The sequence below is a fragment of the Sminthopsis crassicaudata genome, chromosome 4 (genome assembly GCF_048593235.1).
Source record: "Sminthopsis crassicaudata isolate SCR6 chromosome 4, ASM4859323v1, whole genome shotgun sequence".
NCBI lineage: Eukaryota > Metazoa > Chordata > Mammalia > Dasyuromorphia > Dasyuridae > Sminthopsis > Sminthopsis crassicaudata.
In genome coordinates this window covers 464,436,467-464,455,621 of record NC_133620.1, presented here as the reverse complement: position 1 = coordinate 464,455,621, position 19,155 = coordinate 464,436,467, and the positions used below count along the sequence as shown (strand labels likewise).

Below are 19,155 nucleotides of genomic sequence, written 5' to 3'. Positions count from 1 at the left end.
CGCTCAGGGCTGACCGTTTCCTTGCACCCGCAGCGCTGACGGAGGCCTGCAGGGAGTACGGCAGGGAAGCCCTGCTCTATCTGTCCACCCTGAAGGAGGAGGAGAGTCTCGAGCATGCGGACAGCGCGGCCCTGAGGAGCTGCCTCAGCAAGATCACGGCCATCGGCGAGGTAGCCTAGTGGTCAGGGCTGGCGCGGAGGCCCCGGGGCTCCAGGGCGGGCTCCCCCAGGCCCTTCTGAGTGAGGCTCAGCTCCCAGCTGCTCAGCCGGTGTTTACTGAGCATGGCCCAATGGTAAAGCTGGGAAAACCCAAGCAACGGACACCAGGGCCGGGCATTGCACAGGCAATGTCAGGTGCCCCAGGACAGAGCAGAGCCAGAGCTCACCGACAGGGACTCGCCTGTGGGGGAACAAGCTGGGGGCAAAATAGGTTGTAAATCATCAGAGGGAAGCAGGTAGCAGCCGAGGAGATCCGGAGGTGCTTCGTGCATAAAATCCCGAGATTTAGAGAAATCCAAGCTGGAGATGAGACAGCCGGAAAGTGCTGGGTTGGGAGGTGGAGGGTCTCCTTCCGGGGCACTGACCACAGAGTCCGTGTCACGGGGCCAGGGACGGGCCAGGAGGAGGATTTCGGGTTTGATCCTGGAAACAATAGGGAGCCCGCGAGTGCGGGGAGGTGAGGCAGTCAGACCCGGGCTGGACCGATCTGAGAGCTAACGGGAAGAGGCTTTTTGGCTCTAGGAGCTCAGACCCAGAGGCCTGGACATTAAGCAGGAGGAGCTGGGGGACTTGGTGGACAAGGAGATGGCCGCCACTTCAGCCGCTATTGAAGCAGCCACAGCCAGGATAGAGGTGAGAGTCGGAGGGGAGTTCTTGCCTTCGCTTCTCCACACACGGAGCCTCCTTCCCTGTCGTACAAAGTGGCAGCAGCCGTGGCTCAGGAGCCCGACCAAGGCCACGATTCCTCGGACTCCCCCAGAGCCCGAAAGGACACAGACGGTCCCGGGGGCAGCACAGCCCTGAGAAGCCCCAGGGTGGGTCAGGAGGTGGGAAGGTCAGAGTGCCCGCTGGGCATGGCTACCCAGTGACCACGTGGGCAACTGCCAATGGTGGCTCCCGTGCCAGAGGGATGGCACCGTTACGGAAGGACAGTGGGCGGCATTCTCTCCCTGACCCCCCGCCCTCGGTGGGACGGCTTTGGGAGGGCCCTTTGTGGGCAGTGGGCATCGCCCCTTCCAGCCCCCGGGCTCCGAGATAACCTCTTCCCTCCTCCTGTTAACAGGAGATGCTCCACAGGGCCCGCGCGGGAGACACCGGGCTCAAGCTGGAGGTGAATGAAAGGTCAGCGTCACCAGGGCCGGCAGCCCCCGCGCTCTTGCGGCAGAGTCAGTGTATTCTCCCCCTGCCCTCCCGTCCTCCGGGCTTTCTCACGGAGCAGAGGTGGCCCCGGGCTCCCCAAGCTGCTCAGCCGGAGCCTTGGTCCAGGCCCCTCGCTGCCGCCGCCCTTCCTTCCCAGCTCCCCAGCTCCGCTGGGCTTTGTGCCCGTGTTGGGATCTCACCGGGGCGCCTTGTTTTCCAGGATCCTGGGCTCCTGTACCAGCCTGATGCAGGCCATTCAGATCCTCATTGTGGCCTCCAAGGACCTTCAGAAGGAGATCGTGGAGAGCGGCCGGGTAAGCAGAGAGTGGCAAGAGTGACTGTCCCCCAGTTCCCGTGTGCCCGGCAAACACTGATTGCGCTCTTGGCCCTCCCCCTGCTGGGTTCTTCCCCCGCTGTCTGGCCGCTCCCCTTGCCCTCTCTGGCTGGCTCACGGTGCCCCTGGGCCCTCTCTCCCCTTCGCTCTCAGTGACTCCCTCACTTCTAACATTGGCCTCTGGACAGAGAAAGCTCAGATCTCTCCCGGCCCGCTGGGCACTCAATGGCCTTGGAGTATCTCACACTCGAGCTGCTCACGTTCCATCCACAACCCACCTCCACATTTCCCTACTTCTCGTGGAGCCGATCTCCTTCCCTCTCAGCCCTCCCCGAGTGCTCCCCCCCACGTCCCCCCTCATTCACGTCTCTCCGCCCGCCCAGCCGCCACATGGCGCAGCCTCTCAGAACTTCCCCCCTCAATGACCTTAAGCTCCTCAGTGTTGCCCCTGCGTCCGTCTTTCCCTTTTCCGAGGCATCCTCCACAACGGCCAAACCATCTGCAGAAGCGTGGCCGCGGCAGCCCTCTTGTTTAGAACTTTCCGTGGCTCCCTATTGTCTCTGCGCTTGCAGGAGAATCCCCAGATCGCTTCTGGTGTTTTGAGCCTTTTCCAAGCCACTGCAGCCCCCTTCAGGCTTTCTGCCGTCACCCCCTTCCCGTGCTCCCGCTGGCTCGGCCTTCCTGCCGTGCATTACGCACGTCCCGCCTTCACCATTGCACAGATGGCCTTCCGGGCCTCGAACGCCCCCCCCCATCTCCATCCCTTGGGATCACCAGCCGCTTCGGAGCCTGGCCCCCAGCTGTCTCCTCCTCCTGGCTTTCCCAAGAGATCCCCTTAAATCCTTGTGTTCTGTCATCCCCCTCACAGATCGAAAACCTGAGTCTCCCCAAAGTCTTCGTGCTGCTTCAAGCTTCCGTGAGCACACGAAGACTTGTGGGACACTCTGTATAGACTTCTCTGCTCACCTTCTCCCTTCCTCCCCCGTTTCCACCTTCTCCATCCATCAGTCTGAGAAGCGATGCTGTCCCAGAGGGGGGAGGGGGAGCGCTGGAGCCATTCATCCCAAACTCCCCCAATATCGGGCGTTCCCACACTAAAATAACAGCTTCCCAAGCTGGGCCTTACAGCCCGTGCAGACTCTAAAAAGTGATCCGCTTGCTGCTGGCCGTTATTGGAAAGGAAACAAATGGGTCAGTCTTTTCGCTGAGAACAAATAAAGATCATTTCTCAGCAGGCACTTGGTCCAGAGCACAGAATCTGGGGTCAAAAAGGCCCGAGTTCAAATCCAGCTCAGACACTCCTCGTCGTGTGGCCCTGGCCCCAAGTTCCTGACCTGTAAAATGGAGATGGTGATAGCGCCCCCCTCCCACGTGGGTGTGAGAAGTGGGAAACCCTCGGCACAGGCCCGGCGCACAGTGGGTGCTGGGTAACTGCCGGCTCTTGTGGGCTTCCTGATTATTTTCCTTCTGCTCCAGGGTGCAGCGTCCCCCAAAGAGTTCTACGCTAAGAATTCCCGATGGACGGAAGGACTGATCTCGGCCTCCAAAGCTGTCGGCTGGGGAGCCACGGTCATGGTGTAAGTAGCCCCAGCTCCAAGGTTCTCCTGAGACCCAGAAAGCCACATCTAGGGTTCTGTCTGGCCCGGGGGAGTCGGCCCAAGCCTTGGGGAGCTGCAGGTGAGAGGGGGCAGCAGCTTTCTGCGGGGGCGTTAGAGTACGGAGCACTTTTTAGGGGAGTTTTTGCTCCTTTTCACCCATCCTCATGGAGATGAATGGAACCAGCGGGAAGCCTCTGGAGGTCTGGGCTGGAAGCCATAAGCGCCCTTTCTTTCCCGCCCCTCAGGGACGCGGCGGACCTGGTGTTTCAAGGCAAAGGGAAGTTTGAGGAGCTGATGGTGTGTTCCCGGGAAATCGCAGCCAGCACGGCGCAGCTCGTGGCCGCGTCCAAGGTGGGGGCCCGGGACACCGAGGAGCCCGCGTGGCTTACGAGGGCAGAACGACCTCCCCGGCTTCCAGATGGGATTAAGTCCCCTGTCCGGCTCTCTGAAACAAGGCCGCCCCATCCCCCAGAGCCTCTGCACTAGGGCAGCCCCATGGTCAGCCCCCGTCTCCCAGAAGCCTTGCTCGCTGCTCAGCTTGCAGCCCATGGATTCTGAGTTCCCTGGCTGACCAGCAGGGGGCTGAGGGGCGCTAGGCAGCGGGCCCCCAGTGGGGACCAGCCTGGTGCCTTCCTCACAACTGACCCTTGCTTGGCTGCCCTGCAGCTCCCGGCACCCGGGAGATCTCCCTGCCTGACTCACCGCCTGGTCCCAGCTGGTCCCTACAGTCCGAGCTTGGGTCAGCCATGGGGTCCCAGGTTGGGAAGTGAGCCAAGACACCCCGGAGGGAGGGCAGCTCTGGCCGGCTTGCTGGGCATCCCCCAGCCCCTCCGCGGGCCGGGGGCCCAGACCGGCCATCTCAGGCCGAAGGCCATGGACGCCTGAACCCCCTCTGGCTCCACGTAGGTGAAGGCCGACAAGGACAGCGCCAACCTGGCCCGGCTGCAGCAGGCCTCCCGCGGGGTGAACCAGGCGACGGCGGAGGTGGTGGCGTCCACCATGGCGGGGAAGTCGCAGATCGAGGAGACAGGTAGCCTTGTCTTCCCAGGCTCCCCCATCCTGCCCGGGCGTCCCTTCGGTCCTATCTCCCTTCCCCTGCTCTTGCCTAAGCCGCTTTCCCCTAGGTTCATGTCGTGCCAGGCCCGTCTCACCCACAGCTGGGGCCGCCGAGCTGGGCCCGTGGGCTTCGTGACCCCGAGGGTGAGCCGCCGGGCAGTTTCCGCAGATTGTGGGTCATTACTGATGCTTTTAAAAATGGGCCTGTGGGGGCAGCGAGGTGGCTCAAGCAGATGGACCACAGCCTGGAGTCGGGAAGTCCGGAGTGCAAATCCAGCTCAGACACATGACACTTATTAGCTCTGTGACCCTGGACGTGTGGCCCCTGTTGTGTCACCCCAGTAATGAGCCTCCAACTCCATGAGCTTCAGGGAAGACTCCCTTACCAAAGCAGACGGATCCCTGCTTTACAAAAACCCACCCTCAGACTCCCAGAGCCACACAGCAGGACTCGAACTCCGGTCTTCTGTCTGTCTGAGTCCTGAGCCCTGAAGCCACATGGCCGCAGCACCTAGAGAAAGCTCCGGGTGGAGCCGGCTGCTCCCGATCATCCCCAGGGCTTTCCCGCAGTGTGGCGGCCGGCCGTCCTGTGGAGAGCTTGGGCCGGAAACTCACTTGTGACAGGTCTTCTCGTTGCCTCCTTCCAGAAAGCATGGACTTCTCCAGCCTGACCCTGACGCAGATCAAACGCCAGGAGATGGACTCCCAGGTACGGCGCTCACGCTGAGGGCTCCCCAAGCAGCCGTGTCCGGGGCCTCCGGGGGCCTGAAGGCGATGGTGGCAGCTCCAGGGACCCCAGGATCGTAGGCTTAGAAGTGAAAGGGCCCCAGTGGTCCAGGGAAACACTGCAGAGAGAAGCTCTAGGCGCTGGCAGCCATGGGCTGCTGCTTAGGAGGAGGGAGGCCGCCGGTGAGGGCAGAAGCTTCTGCCACAAATGGGCACGGAGTCCAGGCCGCTGAGACCCGGGCACCCCCTGGTGCCCTCCAGGCTGGCTCTGAGCAGTGGTCTGCGCCCATTCCTGCCAGGATCAGTAGTCTGAGAAAGTAAATAAAAAAACAGGCACCAGGTTGAGGCGGCTGGGCCCGTTCTTCTGCTCTCTCAGGTGAGCTCATTGCGGGGCGGGAAGCAGAAGTGGCTCCCAGGCCCGTCCATCAGGGCCCGGTTAGAAAAGCTCGGCAGCAAAAGGGCCATTGGAGCACCGGGACCGTAGTCAGGAGTTCAAATCCAGCCTCAGACACTTTCTAGCTGGGGGGGGGGAGCCTGTCTGCCTCAGTTTCCCCATCTGTAAATGAGCCAGAGAAAGAAATGGCCAACCCCTCCAGCATCTCATGGGTCACAGAGAGTCTGACAAAACAGAAAGGAGACACAGCCAGGAAGCGAGCCGGTCCCTTTGAGGAGCTGCCTGCAAATGCTGGTGTGGCCCCCGGTGACCATACCTGCCGCTTGGGTCCCCAGGCAGTCCGGGAGGAGGGTTAGAAAAGGCCTGCGGCTCCAGATCGTTCCCATGGCCTGAGGCCAAGGCTGGTTGTCTTCTGTGGACAGAGGAGACATGCGGGTGGCTGTCACCTGCTGTCAGAGCAGCCCGTGCTTGGGGGCCAGGGGGTGGACTCTGCAGAGCAGGAAACAAGGCCCGGGGCGGGGGCCCACTGAGTGTCGCTGCCTCCGTGCTTGGGGCCTTGGCTCTGGGGCCACTTCTCAGCTCCTGTGACCTTTGTGACCAAGCCCCTTCAGCGCCCCGACCTCAGCTTCCTCCTCTGTAAATGTGGGCATCGTCTCGATGGCCTTTTAGTTTCTTCCAAGCTTTAGATCCTAAAACCCATGGAAATGGCCAGTCCTGTGGGGGGTGTTTGCCTCTAATGGAGGAATTACGGCAAGGAAGAGGCTTTTTGGAAATGGCGAGTGAAGGAAGTAGACAGCAAGGAGGAATGGACGAAAGCTGAAGGAGACTCAAAGGGACCAAGTCCCAGTGATGGAAAAAAGCTCCGTTTGTCCCCCGACAGGTCAAAGTGTTGGAACTGGAAAATCAGCTGGAGAAGGAGCGTCAGAAGCTGGGTTACCTGCGCAAGAAGCACTACGAGCTGGCCGGCGTGGCAGAAGGCTGGGAGGAGGGTAAGCGGGCAGAACAATGGGGAGGGATGGCAGGGCCCTCCTCCCGATCTCTCAGAGTAAGGCCACGTCCCTAAGTTGGAGCTTGGACGTTGTCCCGGCATCCACTTAGAGAAGGGTTGGCTGACCAAGAAGCCCAGAGTGAAACTCAGGCTGCTGGTAGCTGTCCAGCCTAGCAGGGCGAGGAGCAGCTGGCAAGTTAGGGCACTTGTAAGACCCCGGCCTTGTGGGCCGCTGCCCACTGTTGTGGGCCCTTCCTGCTTTGTCAGGGACCGTGGAGGTGGTGGTCGCCACCATGGCTCCTGTGGGGCAGCTTATAACCAGGGCCTGCAAAAACACTGAGGCACTTTCGCCCCTTCCCCTTGAGGGGACGGCTCCCCGGATCCCAGTCCCATGACTCCAGATGTAATCTGCTATAAAGAAATAATCTAAGTTCTGAGCCTGGAGGTGGAACCCAGGGTTCCAGTTCTCCTGCATTCACACCACCCGCAGCCCAGCCTCCATGAGCCCATGAGACGCTCTGAAAGCCCGAAAGCACTCTCTGCATGGCAGCTGCCACGTTGCTGATGATGGTTTTTTAAACTGTTCCTTAGAGTCGGGAGCCCCTCCACCCACTGGGCCAGAAGCCACGGCAGAGAAGGACTAGAGCGCAGCCGCCCCCTGACATCACCTGTAAATCCTTATAGCTCGTCTCTGTGCTTGTCATGTCGCCGCTCCACTGCCCACCTGCCCGGGCTGCAGACTGACCGCTCCCCCAGGCCTGGCCGGGCGAGGCCTTCCACAGAGCCCCCACCCCATGGGCCCACGGAGCCGACCTCCCTTCCCACCGACTGCGGTCTGGGGGGCTGAGAGCCCTTGGAAAAGGCGCCGGCGGGGGCACGCCTCGGCCACGTGACTCACTTCCTCTCCACGCTCATTTCTTAGGGCTTTTTGTTTGCCCGGGTCGGGGGCTGGGACGGCAGGGAGGGGCCGAGCAAGAGACTTCATCAGTACCCTCTCCCTTTTCTTCTCAGTCTTTTCCGTTTCATCATTTGCACAAACTGGGGAGCATCCGAGGTGGATCCCAAGTTGGAGACGCTCTCCCGGCTCTGTCCGTAGAGAAAAGATGGCAGGAGGATCCTGACTGAGAAGGCCAGGGCAGTTCCTCCCCCTCCTTGGCAGTCTCACGGATGCCCCACTGCTTCTTGGGGGTTGGTTTTTTGTTCTGTTTATGGAAAGTCACTTCGTATAGCCAGCTTTCCTGCAGGGAGCCCCTCTGAAGCTCTTGGGCCCAGATGGCCCCCACTACCACAATGGTTAAACAGCTACTGGTGCTGCTCAGGCTTTGCCCTTGGTGCTCCACATCCACCACATTACTGGCCTCTGCGGGAGTGTGGAACAGTCGTGTCCACTTCCTGGAAGGGAGGACAGCTGTTGAGGGGTGATAGTTTCCTCCTGAGGGGAAGGCAGGTAGAGTGCCTTGTGTTACTGTAGCTGGACCCCGGCTGACCCCCAGAATTTACCTCCACACATGTGGGGACCACAGAAAGAGGGGGAGGGAAGGGGCCAGCCCAGGTCCTTGAGAAACCATCATCTGGGCAACAAGTCGCGATCAGGCTCCAGAAACCCCCTTTGCCCTCTCTGGAGAGGAATGCTAAGAACAGCAACTCTGTTCTGTGCAGCAGCTCCATGCTGACCAGGGTACCAAGGAGATGGAGAAATCTCAGTGGCTTTCTCCGAATGATCAGCCTTGTCATCTTCCTGAAGTGAAGGTGGACAATGACCTTCTCCAGCTAATTAAGCCCAGAAGCAGGCCAAGCCCCAAAAAGGTACAGGCTTCTATTTGGTGTCCATCTCCTCCGGTCAGCCTCACAGTGCCCTGTACTATTTATAACTAACCATCCACAAGCAGCAAACACTCTATGAAGAAATGCTTGGAGCAACTGCTGTCAGAGGTGACCACATCTGACTGCTGTTTCCCACTCATCAATCTTCATGAACAAGAAAGAAAAAGGCAAGGATACCACTTTTGGACTCCTTGCCAAAGAGGCTCCTCTGAACACCTGGTTAATTGTTCAAAAATGGAGAGGAAAGGATAGCATAAGAACCGACTCCCTTGTCCCTTCAACAAAGGCTTTCTCCACTGACCACGCTGCATCTCTCCTTACAATGGGTCGAGGTGACAAATATGAGCAACCCCAAAGAGATAACTGGCCATTGTCAAACACTCCTACCCAAGGAAACTCCACTACCCCAAATTCAAATGACTCTTGGATCCCGGTAGTAGCAGCCAAAAAGCTAGGACCCGTGTCAGAGGAACGTATACAGCCACGTCATGGGAGAATATAGAAATCCTGTTCGAGCCCCGTGACTCAATGGAAGAAGGAAGCCAGAAAGACCACCTTTGTGCATTTTAAGAGTGAGGACATTTTAGAAAACGGGAACACAGTCATGTGTCCAGAAGGACCACGTTCTATTCAAGAAGTCGGCGCGAAAATGAAGCAAACAGCTCCCTTGTGCTTGACATCTTCCCACTCCAAAGACTTGAGATAATGCACTTTGTCACTGGGCCCTGTGGATAGGTCAGGATTTTACCAAGTGGCTCAATGCCCCTTGAAAGTATTCCATCTTAACTCTCATGCTCTCTTTTAATAGGAAAAATAGAGAATGGCTTTAGACAAGGCTCCCTCCATAGACTGAAGGCCATTCCTCCGCAAAATTAACTGAGGTCATTTTAAAAGCTGCTGTGAATTTTGCTGAGTGGCAGTGGTGATTACACGGAGGGGCTAGTTTGTATCGTAAGGCTCATCTGGATTTTATGCTAGGGATGGGCCTTGTGAGGTATGCAGATGTTCATTTGGTCTGTTTGTGTCCAGCCTGTGGTAGAGCCTTTCATGTTCACGTTGGTCTGATCAGCCACAGGCAGACACACTGTACCTTGACCCCAATACAGTAATGTCATTCTGGTCCTCTTTGAGAACAAAGGACAGCAACTGAGGGATGCTGATGGAAAACTGTTTTCTAAAAGCCTCAATTAAAAGATCAGAGAAGGTGGTTGAGCCTCCTGCTCCCTCTAAAAATGGAGCGTGAATACCCAGGGGATGTCTTTGATTGGAATATGTCAGCTTTCGTGGCAGAGTGAACTGCATTGGCTGAGTTGCGGAGCGTGCTTAGTTGAACCAGGATATATGAGCCATGGGAAAGTGTAGAGATGCTCCTGAGATGGGAATTCAGCAGTCGGAGCAGGCTAGTGAGTGAGGAAGGTGAATTGTAGAGTACGTCGGTACTTAGAGCGAGTGTGCCCCCATGAAAAGGAGAATTGTGGAAGAGTATACTTCGGTGGCAATAGGGGGTTGATCTGCTCTGCAATTACTTTTAAGCCAAGATAAACTTTCTCACTTAGATTATCCGTTGACGGTTCTGCCCAGATTTCCATAGGTCTGTGACTTTAGATCCAAAGCTGTAGGGGCCTCGTGTTGACCTGAGCTTCTCTTCTTGGAATTATTTCTGCCGCCAAACTGAGCGAGAATGACCACGTCGGCCACGTCACTTACCACTGGCCTTTCTAATTTCCAGCCCAGAGAAATGCTTACCTCCTGGCCAGCACCTAAACCCATGGGAGCCCAGTGTCTCTGCCCTGATCTTTACCATGCTTTGTTGCCATTCCCTTTCCAAATCAATCAGAAAAACCTTGCTGCTGAGTAAGCCTTTGGTCCCCATATTGGCCTTTCAACGGAAGCTCCTCGGCCCCCGTTGTCTCTAACCCCTGTAAAGCCCACACTGCCTGTAGCAGAGAGTGATATAGCATTATAGTCGGTCAGATTTTTGGTCTCTCTTACACAAACCCAGAAAATCTTTCCAGCTGTTTGCTGAGGACTTCCATTATTTCCCAGGTCCAAACCAACTCCAATACCACCAATAATATCACCAACCCACTGACGTGGTAAGCTGCCTTTCACCCCAGGAGCCAAAGCAATACAGAAGATCTATTGGTTACCACTGGGCCCAGTGCTGAGAGCAGTGTATCCACATGTCCAGACCCACTGTCTTTCAGGTGACCCTTAACTACCTCAGGTTTGAAGACCCTACATTAAGCTGGTTACTACTCACAGGGACAAACCGAGGAGGTTCAGATAAATCTTGGTGATAACTCAATTTTTGTCTCGATCCTATAACAATTTTTTTGTCTATTTTGGTTTGGGGGAGATGGGATTTATTTTCTTTTATTTTTTAACCTTTACCCAGATGTCCACTAGAAGTATTCCTGTAAATTAAGTTGATTTATCACTCTTGAGTGCCTACCTTCCCAGGGCAGGTGGCCACTGGCATTTGGTTTCTTTCCAACAAGACTTTTGATTATTATAGTATTAAGGTCTTTCTTTGTATAATATGTTGTATGTGTGTTTTCAATTTTTAAAATAAATATTTCAACCCAGAAGGAAAGCATCTTCATCTTTTCCCCTGGGAGTGGGGTAAGGATGGGCAGCCTTTTTCCCAAGGTAACCCAGGAAATGAGGGTGTTGGTGATAGTCGGCCAAGAGGGTCTTGACCAAGGATGGGGTCTATCTAATAAGGGCTTCTAAATTGACAGTGGATATGGAAGAATAACCCTGCTAGCCCACATCTGCTATAGAGAATAGCATAAATAATAAGCATTAATTGTTATTGATATTAATTATTATGCTATTAATAAATAAATAGCATAAAATATAAAAATTTTCGAAAGTACCTATAGCTGACAGGTTAATGATGTCCAAAACAAAAGTGAACAATAAAATCTCTGGTTTCAGATGTCTATATACAGATACGTGAATTCCGATTAACCATAAAAAATGATCTTAAATTCAGGAGGTAAATCAGAACATCATCACTGAGATTTTGGAGGGTAAAACTTGTGACTAAAATGTTGGATCTACTCTATTCAAAAGGGAAAGACAAAGAGGGAAAAGCAGTAGTGTAGTATTGTATTTGAAGAGGATATGATCCCAATAAAAACAAAAGAAAATGCTTAAGATTTGGGATGAGGGTAGAAGATAAAGGAAGGTAAAAAGTGATACTGTTGTGGCAGTGGCCAACAAGCCAACCAGTCAGGGAGGGAAGAGATGAGTTCACAAAACATCACAATCCCAGCATGGAGGTGTGCAGTGGAAGTGATGGAGGACTCCAGTTGGCCCGTGTCTGCTGGAGTTTTTCCACCAAAAGCAGAGCAGCTGATAAATTCATGATTTAAGATTCATTTCATTTGTTCTTCAAAAAATGACTCTATGTAAAGAGAACAGTGATCCTGAACCTAATTCTGATCAACAAGGAATAACCGGCGGCTGAAGTAGAAATAATGCCCAGACAATTATGCGGAACTTTAAAGGTTATAAAATGCTTTCTTCACAACAGCTTTGTGAGACAAAGAATGTAAGTAGTATTGTATGTATCTCCACTTTGTAGATAAAGAAGCAAGTTCAGAAAGATGAGATATACACAAGAGCACAGAACCAGTGTCAGGGCCTGTATTCAAGACCAGGTCTTCTGGTTCCCAGATCACAGCCGACCATTTCTGTTTGAAGACACCGTTATCCTTCACAGTCTACCCCCAAGGTCAGCTCCTCATGCTTCTTCACCTTATATTCCTGACTTACCCTTTCCCATCGTTGCCTTCGCTGTAGTGTTCATCTTCTCAAGTATTCCAACAGCCTGACCCATCTTCCAGCCTCAGGTGTTTCAATTCGGGTCCATACTGTACACTGCTGCCAAAGTGATATTCCTCAAGGTGTATCCATCCATGGTTATCCCTTCAAGTGGTTGAAGTGGTTCTCGTATATCTTTGTGGGTGACACAGAACCGGCTCTGTTCAGCTTTTCTTAAACATCTTTACAGCTTGGCCCAAACTATCTTCACCATGTGGCCACCAGCTACCTTTCCAACCTCAATGAACATCTCCGCCTTCCAAAATAAGACCAAACTGGCTTGTTCTGCTTCCCCCCAGACCCTCCATCTCCTGTCTCAGTGCCTTTGCACTGATCATCCTTCATACCTCTTCCCCTCACCTCAGAGAATCCCTCCCTTCCAGGGATAACTCAAACTCTACCTTGTCCAAGAAGCCTTTTCTGATTCTCTCTTCCTCCTTCCTATCCAACTCACAGCTCTCCCCTCCTAAATCCATTTTATTTATTTATACTGAACTGTGTTCCTTTTGTCCATAAAACTCCTCCTGAGAAGAGATCATTTCATTCATTGCATTTGTATCCTCAGGGTCTAACACAAACTAGACATACAGTAGGCACTTAATAGAAGCATGTTACTTTCAAACAGACAATACATTAAAATAAAATTTTTTTTAAAAATGTAAAGCACTATGGGGGAAATCAGGGCATTTGATTTGAAAGAAAGGGAGAATTTGGTGGAAAATAAGTTCACATTTTGAATGTTCCCTTCACAGTAGACCACTCCATCATACCTCAGAAAGTTCTGGAAAATCATTCATTCTGGAAAATCACTTCAGTCCTGTAATTCTCTCTGCCCCGGGGCCCTTCCTCAGTTTGGAGGGGAGAAAACTTTCCAGAATCCCCTGAAGGAGGATGCATCCCTTTGGACTTTCTACTTCCTCACAGCCAAGCACTTCCTTCTAACACACCAATGGGTCTCTGATGAGATTGCAGTGATAGTCCATTGCAACCCTCCAGTGCCCATTTATACTCTTTATCTTCAGCACCAGAGGTCCACCCATTGTGTTTGGGCGGGGTTGGGGAGGATGGTTCTCCCTCTCTATTTGAGCTCTTTGGACTATCTTTCCTCTTACTTAGTTCCCCAGCACAACTCCATTATGCATATGTTCTGTATATGAAGATGGAGAATATTTTTTGTTTGTACGTTCTAGCTGCAGGTGTAAGCCCTGATTACCTGAGGGTAATCGACAGACCTCGACCCTGTCAATGAGTTAGGGAGATGTCTCCCCAAGTGAGCGAAGACTTCCCAGCCCAGTGGAATGGGCCGATGTGAACAATTTGTCCAATAGCTGAAGCAAGGGGCCATGGAGCCCTTAGAGCTTGGTCAGGTTTGAAGGGGCCAAGGTCACCGGCTATATCCTGGGCCATCTCCGGTTATCTTGATTTTTTGCCACTGGAATTTAATGACTCTGGATGACAGAAGGAGGCTGACGACTTTGTGCAGCCCTGCACAGATCCAATTCAAAGACAACTAACTCATCACTCCACGAGGTTATTGGTCGTCTTCAAAAATGAAGGATCAATGACATCACGACTTCACCTCAGACTAGGCTAATCTGGGGCATTCCTGTTGGATTTGGGCAGAGAGGATTTTATAGTTCAGAGGCAGGATCCCATGGCCTCCCATTTTGCAGGGGGAAAAACATTCCTCATAGGAGGAAAAACTCTCAAGAATGAAATTCTGAGGACAAATTATCCCATGAAAAAACGGGGAGCTCTTTTGAGAAACCACCATGACCACACAGGAAATTCAGTGAGCAACGTGTATATTTAAGAGCCACGAAGAGAAGATAGAAGCAAAGTTAGGTAACTAGGCTCGGTATGATACCATCCTATAAGAATTGGAAAGGCTGTTATGTGGAAGGAGGATTCTAAAATTTGTTCTGTGCCAAAGGGTAGGACTAAAATTGGTGAAAAGAGATTATAAAGAGAAAAATTCAGGCTTGGTATCAAGAGAAGCTTCCTAACAAATAAGAGTTCTCCAAAAGTGAAGTGAAGCTTTGGGAAGGTGTGACCACTTACTGGGCCCGTTCTAAAGGAGATCGGCCCAGAGTGGCCTCTAAGATCCGTTCCAGCTCTGAGTTTCTATGGTTCTGTCAGGAACACGAAAGCTCCAAATGCGTTAGGGCCAGCAGGACTGACAAGGACAATAAGGAGGCTTCTGTGGCTTATCTTGGGACAAGAAGGAGACCAGGATGGAGCTGGACGCCCTGTGGGTTGAACTTCTCTAATGCTCTTTTGTCCGTTTTCTTTGTCAGGGAAGAGAATCTCTGGACTAGGAAGGGCAATACGGTCAACAGGCAGAAGAGCCAGCAGACTGCCTAAGTGCCCTTGATGGCTTTCAACCACCCAGAGGTCTCTGAAAAAAACAGCAATTGTGCAGGCTGAATTGTCTGTAGGAGTCTTGGAAAGAGTGTCGATAATGGGAGAGACTGATAGCTCCATTTTCCAGAAAGGGAAAAGACTATTGTTCAAACTATAATCCAGAGAGCCTGGCTTCTATTCCTGGAAAACCATTAGAATGTATTATTAAAGGGATGATTTGCTGACATTTATAAAGTGAGGTCCTTATGACTGACAAATGGCTTGGGCTTCTCGAGAACAGGTTATAGGCCCCCTCGTTTCCTAGTCGGAAAGCCTTAGAGACGGCCAGATCAGAAAAGAATGCTATGGATAAAATACAACAGAAAGTCCCTTAACACTCCTTCACGGTAACCTGGTGAATGACAGAAAGAGATGGGGGCCGGACACTGGACGCCAGGAGCGGTTGGACAGTTTTGAGAACTAGCTGAATGACTGGCTCCAAACAGGACGAGGTCAGTGGGGGGTGGAGAGAGAACCAACCATTAAAGTCTCTGCCCAATTTCATGGGGACTCCCCGCTGCCCGGAGTGATCTGTTATTCCTAGGGATGAAGGAACAAGTAGAACATTATGACAGTGCCATTCGCTAGGGACCTGCGGAGTCCGGATAGAGGCTGTTGCATAGTGTGCAGGTCCCAGGGTTTTTCTGTGCACCCGGAGTAGCAGGAGTGATCACGGGAGAAGCTGAGAGGGTGGGTCAGGGCACGTCTGAGTGTGTGAGGTGCGGGTCCCTGGGCATCTGAGAGGGAATCCAAGTGAAGGCCCAGACTGGGGCCGGGGGCCAAGTGGGAGACCAGGCCACGCGACCCCCAAACACAAGCAGCGATGACGCGCTGCTGCCCCTGCCCAGGCCACCTCCGAGCCCCCAGCATCCAGCACCAAAGTCAAAAAAACCCCATGGGGCGCAAGTGGGAGCGAGGCCAGGGAGCGAGGCTGGCTACGAGCCACAGAGCCAGAATGGCGACAAACTCAAAATCCACAATGACGTCCGACGATGGGCCGGAAGTAAAGACATGAAATTGGACGGAGCTGAGGGTAAACTCCCCACGTGGAGCCAAATAAATTAACTGCCTAAGTACAGATGGAAGAGCCAACAGGTCACGTGAAAACAATCTGAGAACTTTCAATGAAAAGCAGCTCAACGTGAGCCAAGGTGGCGGCCTAAAACGTTAGTGCCTATCAAGAGAGGCCCAGAATGAGGGGGGCCGCAGCCTCCTTTTCACTAAGTTAGAGACTGGAGCCCGCCCAAAGAAGGGTAACCAGCACTGTCAGGGCTGTGCAGGCAAAGGATTTATGAACAGAGACAGACTTTTATTTACACACACTCCTACACACATACACATAGACACCTACACAAAAACATACACACACAGACACACAGACATACACATGCACACATAGACACACACATGCACACATAGACACAGACACATGTACACACACATACACAAATACATACACACATACACAATACACACACATGCACACATAGACACAGACATACGCACATACACAATACACACACATACACACATACACAATACACACACATGCACACATAGACACAGACACATGCACACACACACAAATACATACACAATACACAATACACACACATACACACATACACAATACACACACATGCACACATAGACACAGACACATGCACACACACAAATACATACACAATACACAATACACACACATACACACATACACAATACACACACATGCACACATAGACACAGACATACACACATACACATAGACACCTACACAAAAACATACACACACAGACACACAGACATACACAGACACACACATGCACACATAGACACAGACACATGCACACACACATACACAATACACACACATGCACACATAGACACAGACACACGCATACACAATACACACACATACACACATACACAATACACACACATGCACACATAGACACAGACACACACATACACAATACACACACATACACAATACACACACATGCACACATAGACACAGACACACGCACACACACAATACACACATACACAATACACACATACACACAGACACACGCACACACACAATACACACATACACAATACACACACATGCACACATAGACACAGACACACGCATACACAATACACACACATACACACATACACAATACACACACATGCACACATAGACACAGACACACACATACACAATACACACACATGCACACATAGACACAGACACACGCACACACACAATACACACATACACAATACACACATACACACAGACACACGCACACACACAATACACACATACACAATACACACACATGCACACACAGACACACGCACACACACACACAAGGACAAAAGTCAGCTTGGAGAAGCCCTGGGACGGACACACTACTTGTCTCCCATCACCGGGCTTGCTCTGCGTGTCCCCTGCGGGAGGAAGCACCAGTGCGGGCACAGAAAGGGAAGGACTTCCAGCCGCCGAGCTGAGCCGCGGGGCTTCCTCCAGCTCGGCCGAGTTTGCCGCCCTTGTCCCACTTCGAGTCCCAGGTCCCTGGTCAGGACCGGGCTTCCTGGGCGCGGGGCCCTTTCAGAGCCGAGGCGGGACTGATGAGAGCAGTTCTTAAGGCCCAGCGCTTTTCTTTGGGCCCCGGGCCCTCTGTCCCCCAGGTCCCACGTGTGCGGAGCAAGGGCGGAAGGGCGTCCCTCCCCTTTAGACCCCGCAGCGGGCGCTCTCAGAGGTCTCCCTGACTCCCGGGAGGACGGGACCACACCCCCACACTGAAGGGGCACGACTGACCCAAAGCTTCCAGGGGGCCGGGCCACCTCTGCCCCAACTAACTCCATCCCCCCCCCCCCAGACTGGGAGCAAGGCTGAGGGGGTTTCAGCACCGGACGGGACCTCGTGGGGGCTCTGCTAAGTGGGCGGGGGGCGGGACGCTTAATGCGGCCGCGGGGTGAGTTGCCCTCGGTCCGCGGCAGGGGACGGAGCACACGCAGCCCCCGGCACTGACTCTTGTGCCTAACCCTGCCCCAGTTCCCCGTCGGTGAGGATGACCCCCCCCCCTCCCCCCCCCCCCCCCCCCCCCCCCGCTGATTTCAGAGACGGTGTCTGTAAGGGGCCAGCCCAGCGGGCCGCGGTCCCTGCTAGCTGTGGCTATGAGGGGACATCTGCGGGTTAGCAGCGTCGGACGGAGAGGCGAGCGGGAAGGCGGCTCTCGTGTGCAGTGGGGGAGGGGCGCCCGCGGGATGCTGCGTGTACAGCTGTGTTCATGGGGCCTGCATGTCTGCTTGAGGGCCTCACATGTGTCACGGGGGGGGTATTAGAATGTGCGCAGTGTGAACGGGCGTGGGGGAGCTGTACCCGGTGAGTGCGGTGTGTGTGTGGGGGGGGGGGGTGCGTTCATCGCTGATGCTGGGAGTAACGCCGGAGGCCGACCGGGGTCCCCAGGAGGGGCGTGGGCGTGTGCGCGTGCGCGGAGCTTCGCGGGCTCGAACGCGTCGAGCTTCTAGGGTTGGGAAGGGGCCGCTTTTCTCCGGTCGGGTCGAGGCGCCCCGCAGTTGCTTAGCAACGGGCCGGCTCCTGTCCCCGCCCGGCTCCGCCGCCGGGCCGGGGCAGGGGCCGGGCGTGGGCCCTAGTCGCGCACGCCGTGACGCTGCGCGCCGGCGCGGTGCACGCTGGGATATTTAAGCCCTCCCCGCGGCGCGGAGCCGCGATGTCTCCGGCTGCGGCTGCGGCGGCGGCCGGGGCTGGGGCCGGGACCGGGACCGGAGGCGGGGCCGGGGCCGAGCGGAACGAGCGGCGGCGGCGGGCCGCGGCGTCCGGGGGCGCCCGGAGTGCCTGGGGCCGTCCGGCCGGCGCGGCGGCGCTGCTGGGCCTGTCGCTGCTGGGCCTCGTGCTGTACCTGGTGCCGGCGGCGGCGGCGCTGGCCTGGCTGGGCGTGGGGGCCGCCGCGGCCTGGTGGGGTCTGAGCCCCCGCGACTCGTCCCGGGGCCTGCGCGGCGGCCCGCCTCTCTCGTCCGCCTCCCATCCGCGGGCCCGGCGTCCGCCGCTGCCGGCCAAGGCCGCGGTGAACGGGGCCCCCCTGCAGCCTCCGCCCCAGGGCCCCGGGCCCTCCCCGCAGCCGCTGCTCATGGGCGGTTATCTGGGTAGGCCGTGCTCTCCGGAGCCCCCGCGCCGGGAGCGGCGGGAGCGGGACCCCCAGATGGCGTCGCCACACCTGCTGAGCCCGGCCCGCAGGCTCCACCTCAGGTGAGGCGGCCCAGGAGGGGAGGGGGGGACCAGAGAAAGGGGGCGGAGCCCGCCCCGCGTCCCCAGCAGCAGAGCCGGCTCCTCATGGGGGGAGGGGGCGGCTGCTGCGATGGCGGCGAAGGAGACCCAGGGCTGAAGGGATCGCCCCGCCCCCACCCCGTGGGGGGGTGTTTGTGGGCTCTGGGGGGAGGAGGCTCGGTGTCTCTGCTCATGTGTAGTAGGGGAGCCATCTGGGCACGGAGTCCTGCCGACCAGCGGCAGTAGTCATGGCGATGGGAGGAAGGACGCAGGACTGGGCTCTTTTAAGGAGCTTTTGGTCAGTCACCTGCATCCAGGCGCGGGTGCGGAGGGATGCCGCAGGGCCCCCCCTGTGGTA

General features: G+C 55.1%; 1 protein-coding gene across 2 annotated transcripts in view; it reads left to right on the top strand.

Moving 5' to 3' along the window:
- HIP1 (huntingtin interacting protein 1) overlaps window positions 1-10,869 on the top strand; it is a 98,956-nt gene extending 88,087 nt beyond the window's left edge. For both annotated transcript variants that reach the window (XM_074264108.1, XM_074264109.1), the window contains exons 22-31: window positions 34-170; window positions 741-851; window positions 1,282-1,340; window positions 1,579-1,672; window positions 3,169-3,269; window positions 3,536-3,641; window positions 4,197-4,320; window positions 4,994-5,055; window positions 6,347-6,455; window positions 7,046-10,869. In XM_074264108.1, the coding sequence (XP_074120209.1) occupies window positions 34-170; window positions 741-851; window positions 1,282-1,340; window positions 1,579-1,672; window positions 3,169-3,269; window positions 3,536-3,641; window positions 4,197-4,320; window positions 4,994-5,055; window positions 6,347-6,455; window positions 7,046-7,098 (956 nt within the window). In that variant the 3' untranslated portion in view covers window positions 7,099-10,869. The remainder of the gene's footprint in view (window positions 1-33; window positions 171-740; window positions 852-1,281; window positions 1,341-1,578; window positions 1,673-3,168; window positions 3,270-3,535; window positions 3,642-4,196; window positions 4,321-4,993; window positions 5,056-6,346; window positions 6,456-7,045) is intronic.
- Window positions 10,870-19,155: the final 8,286 nt, after the last annotated feature.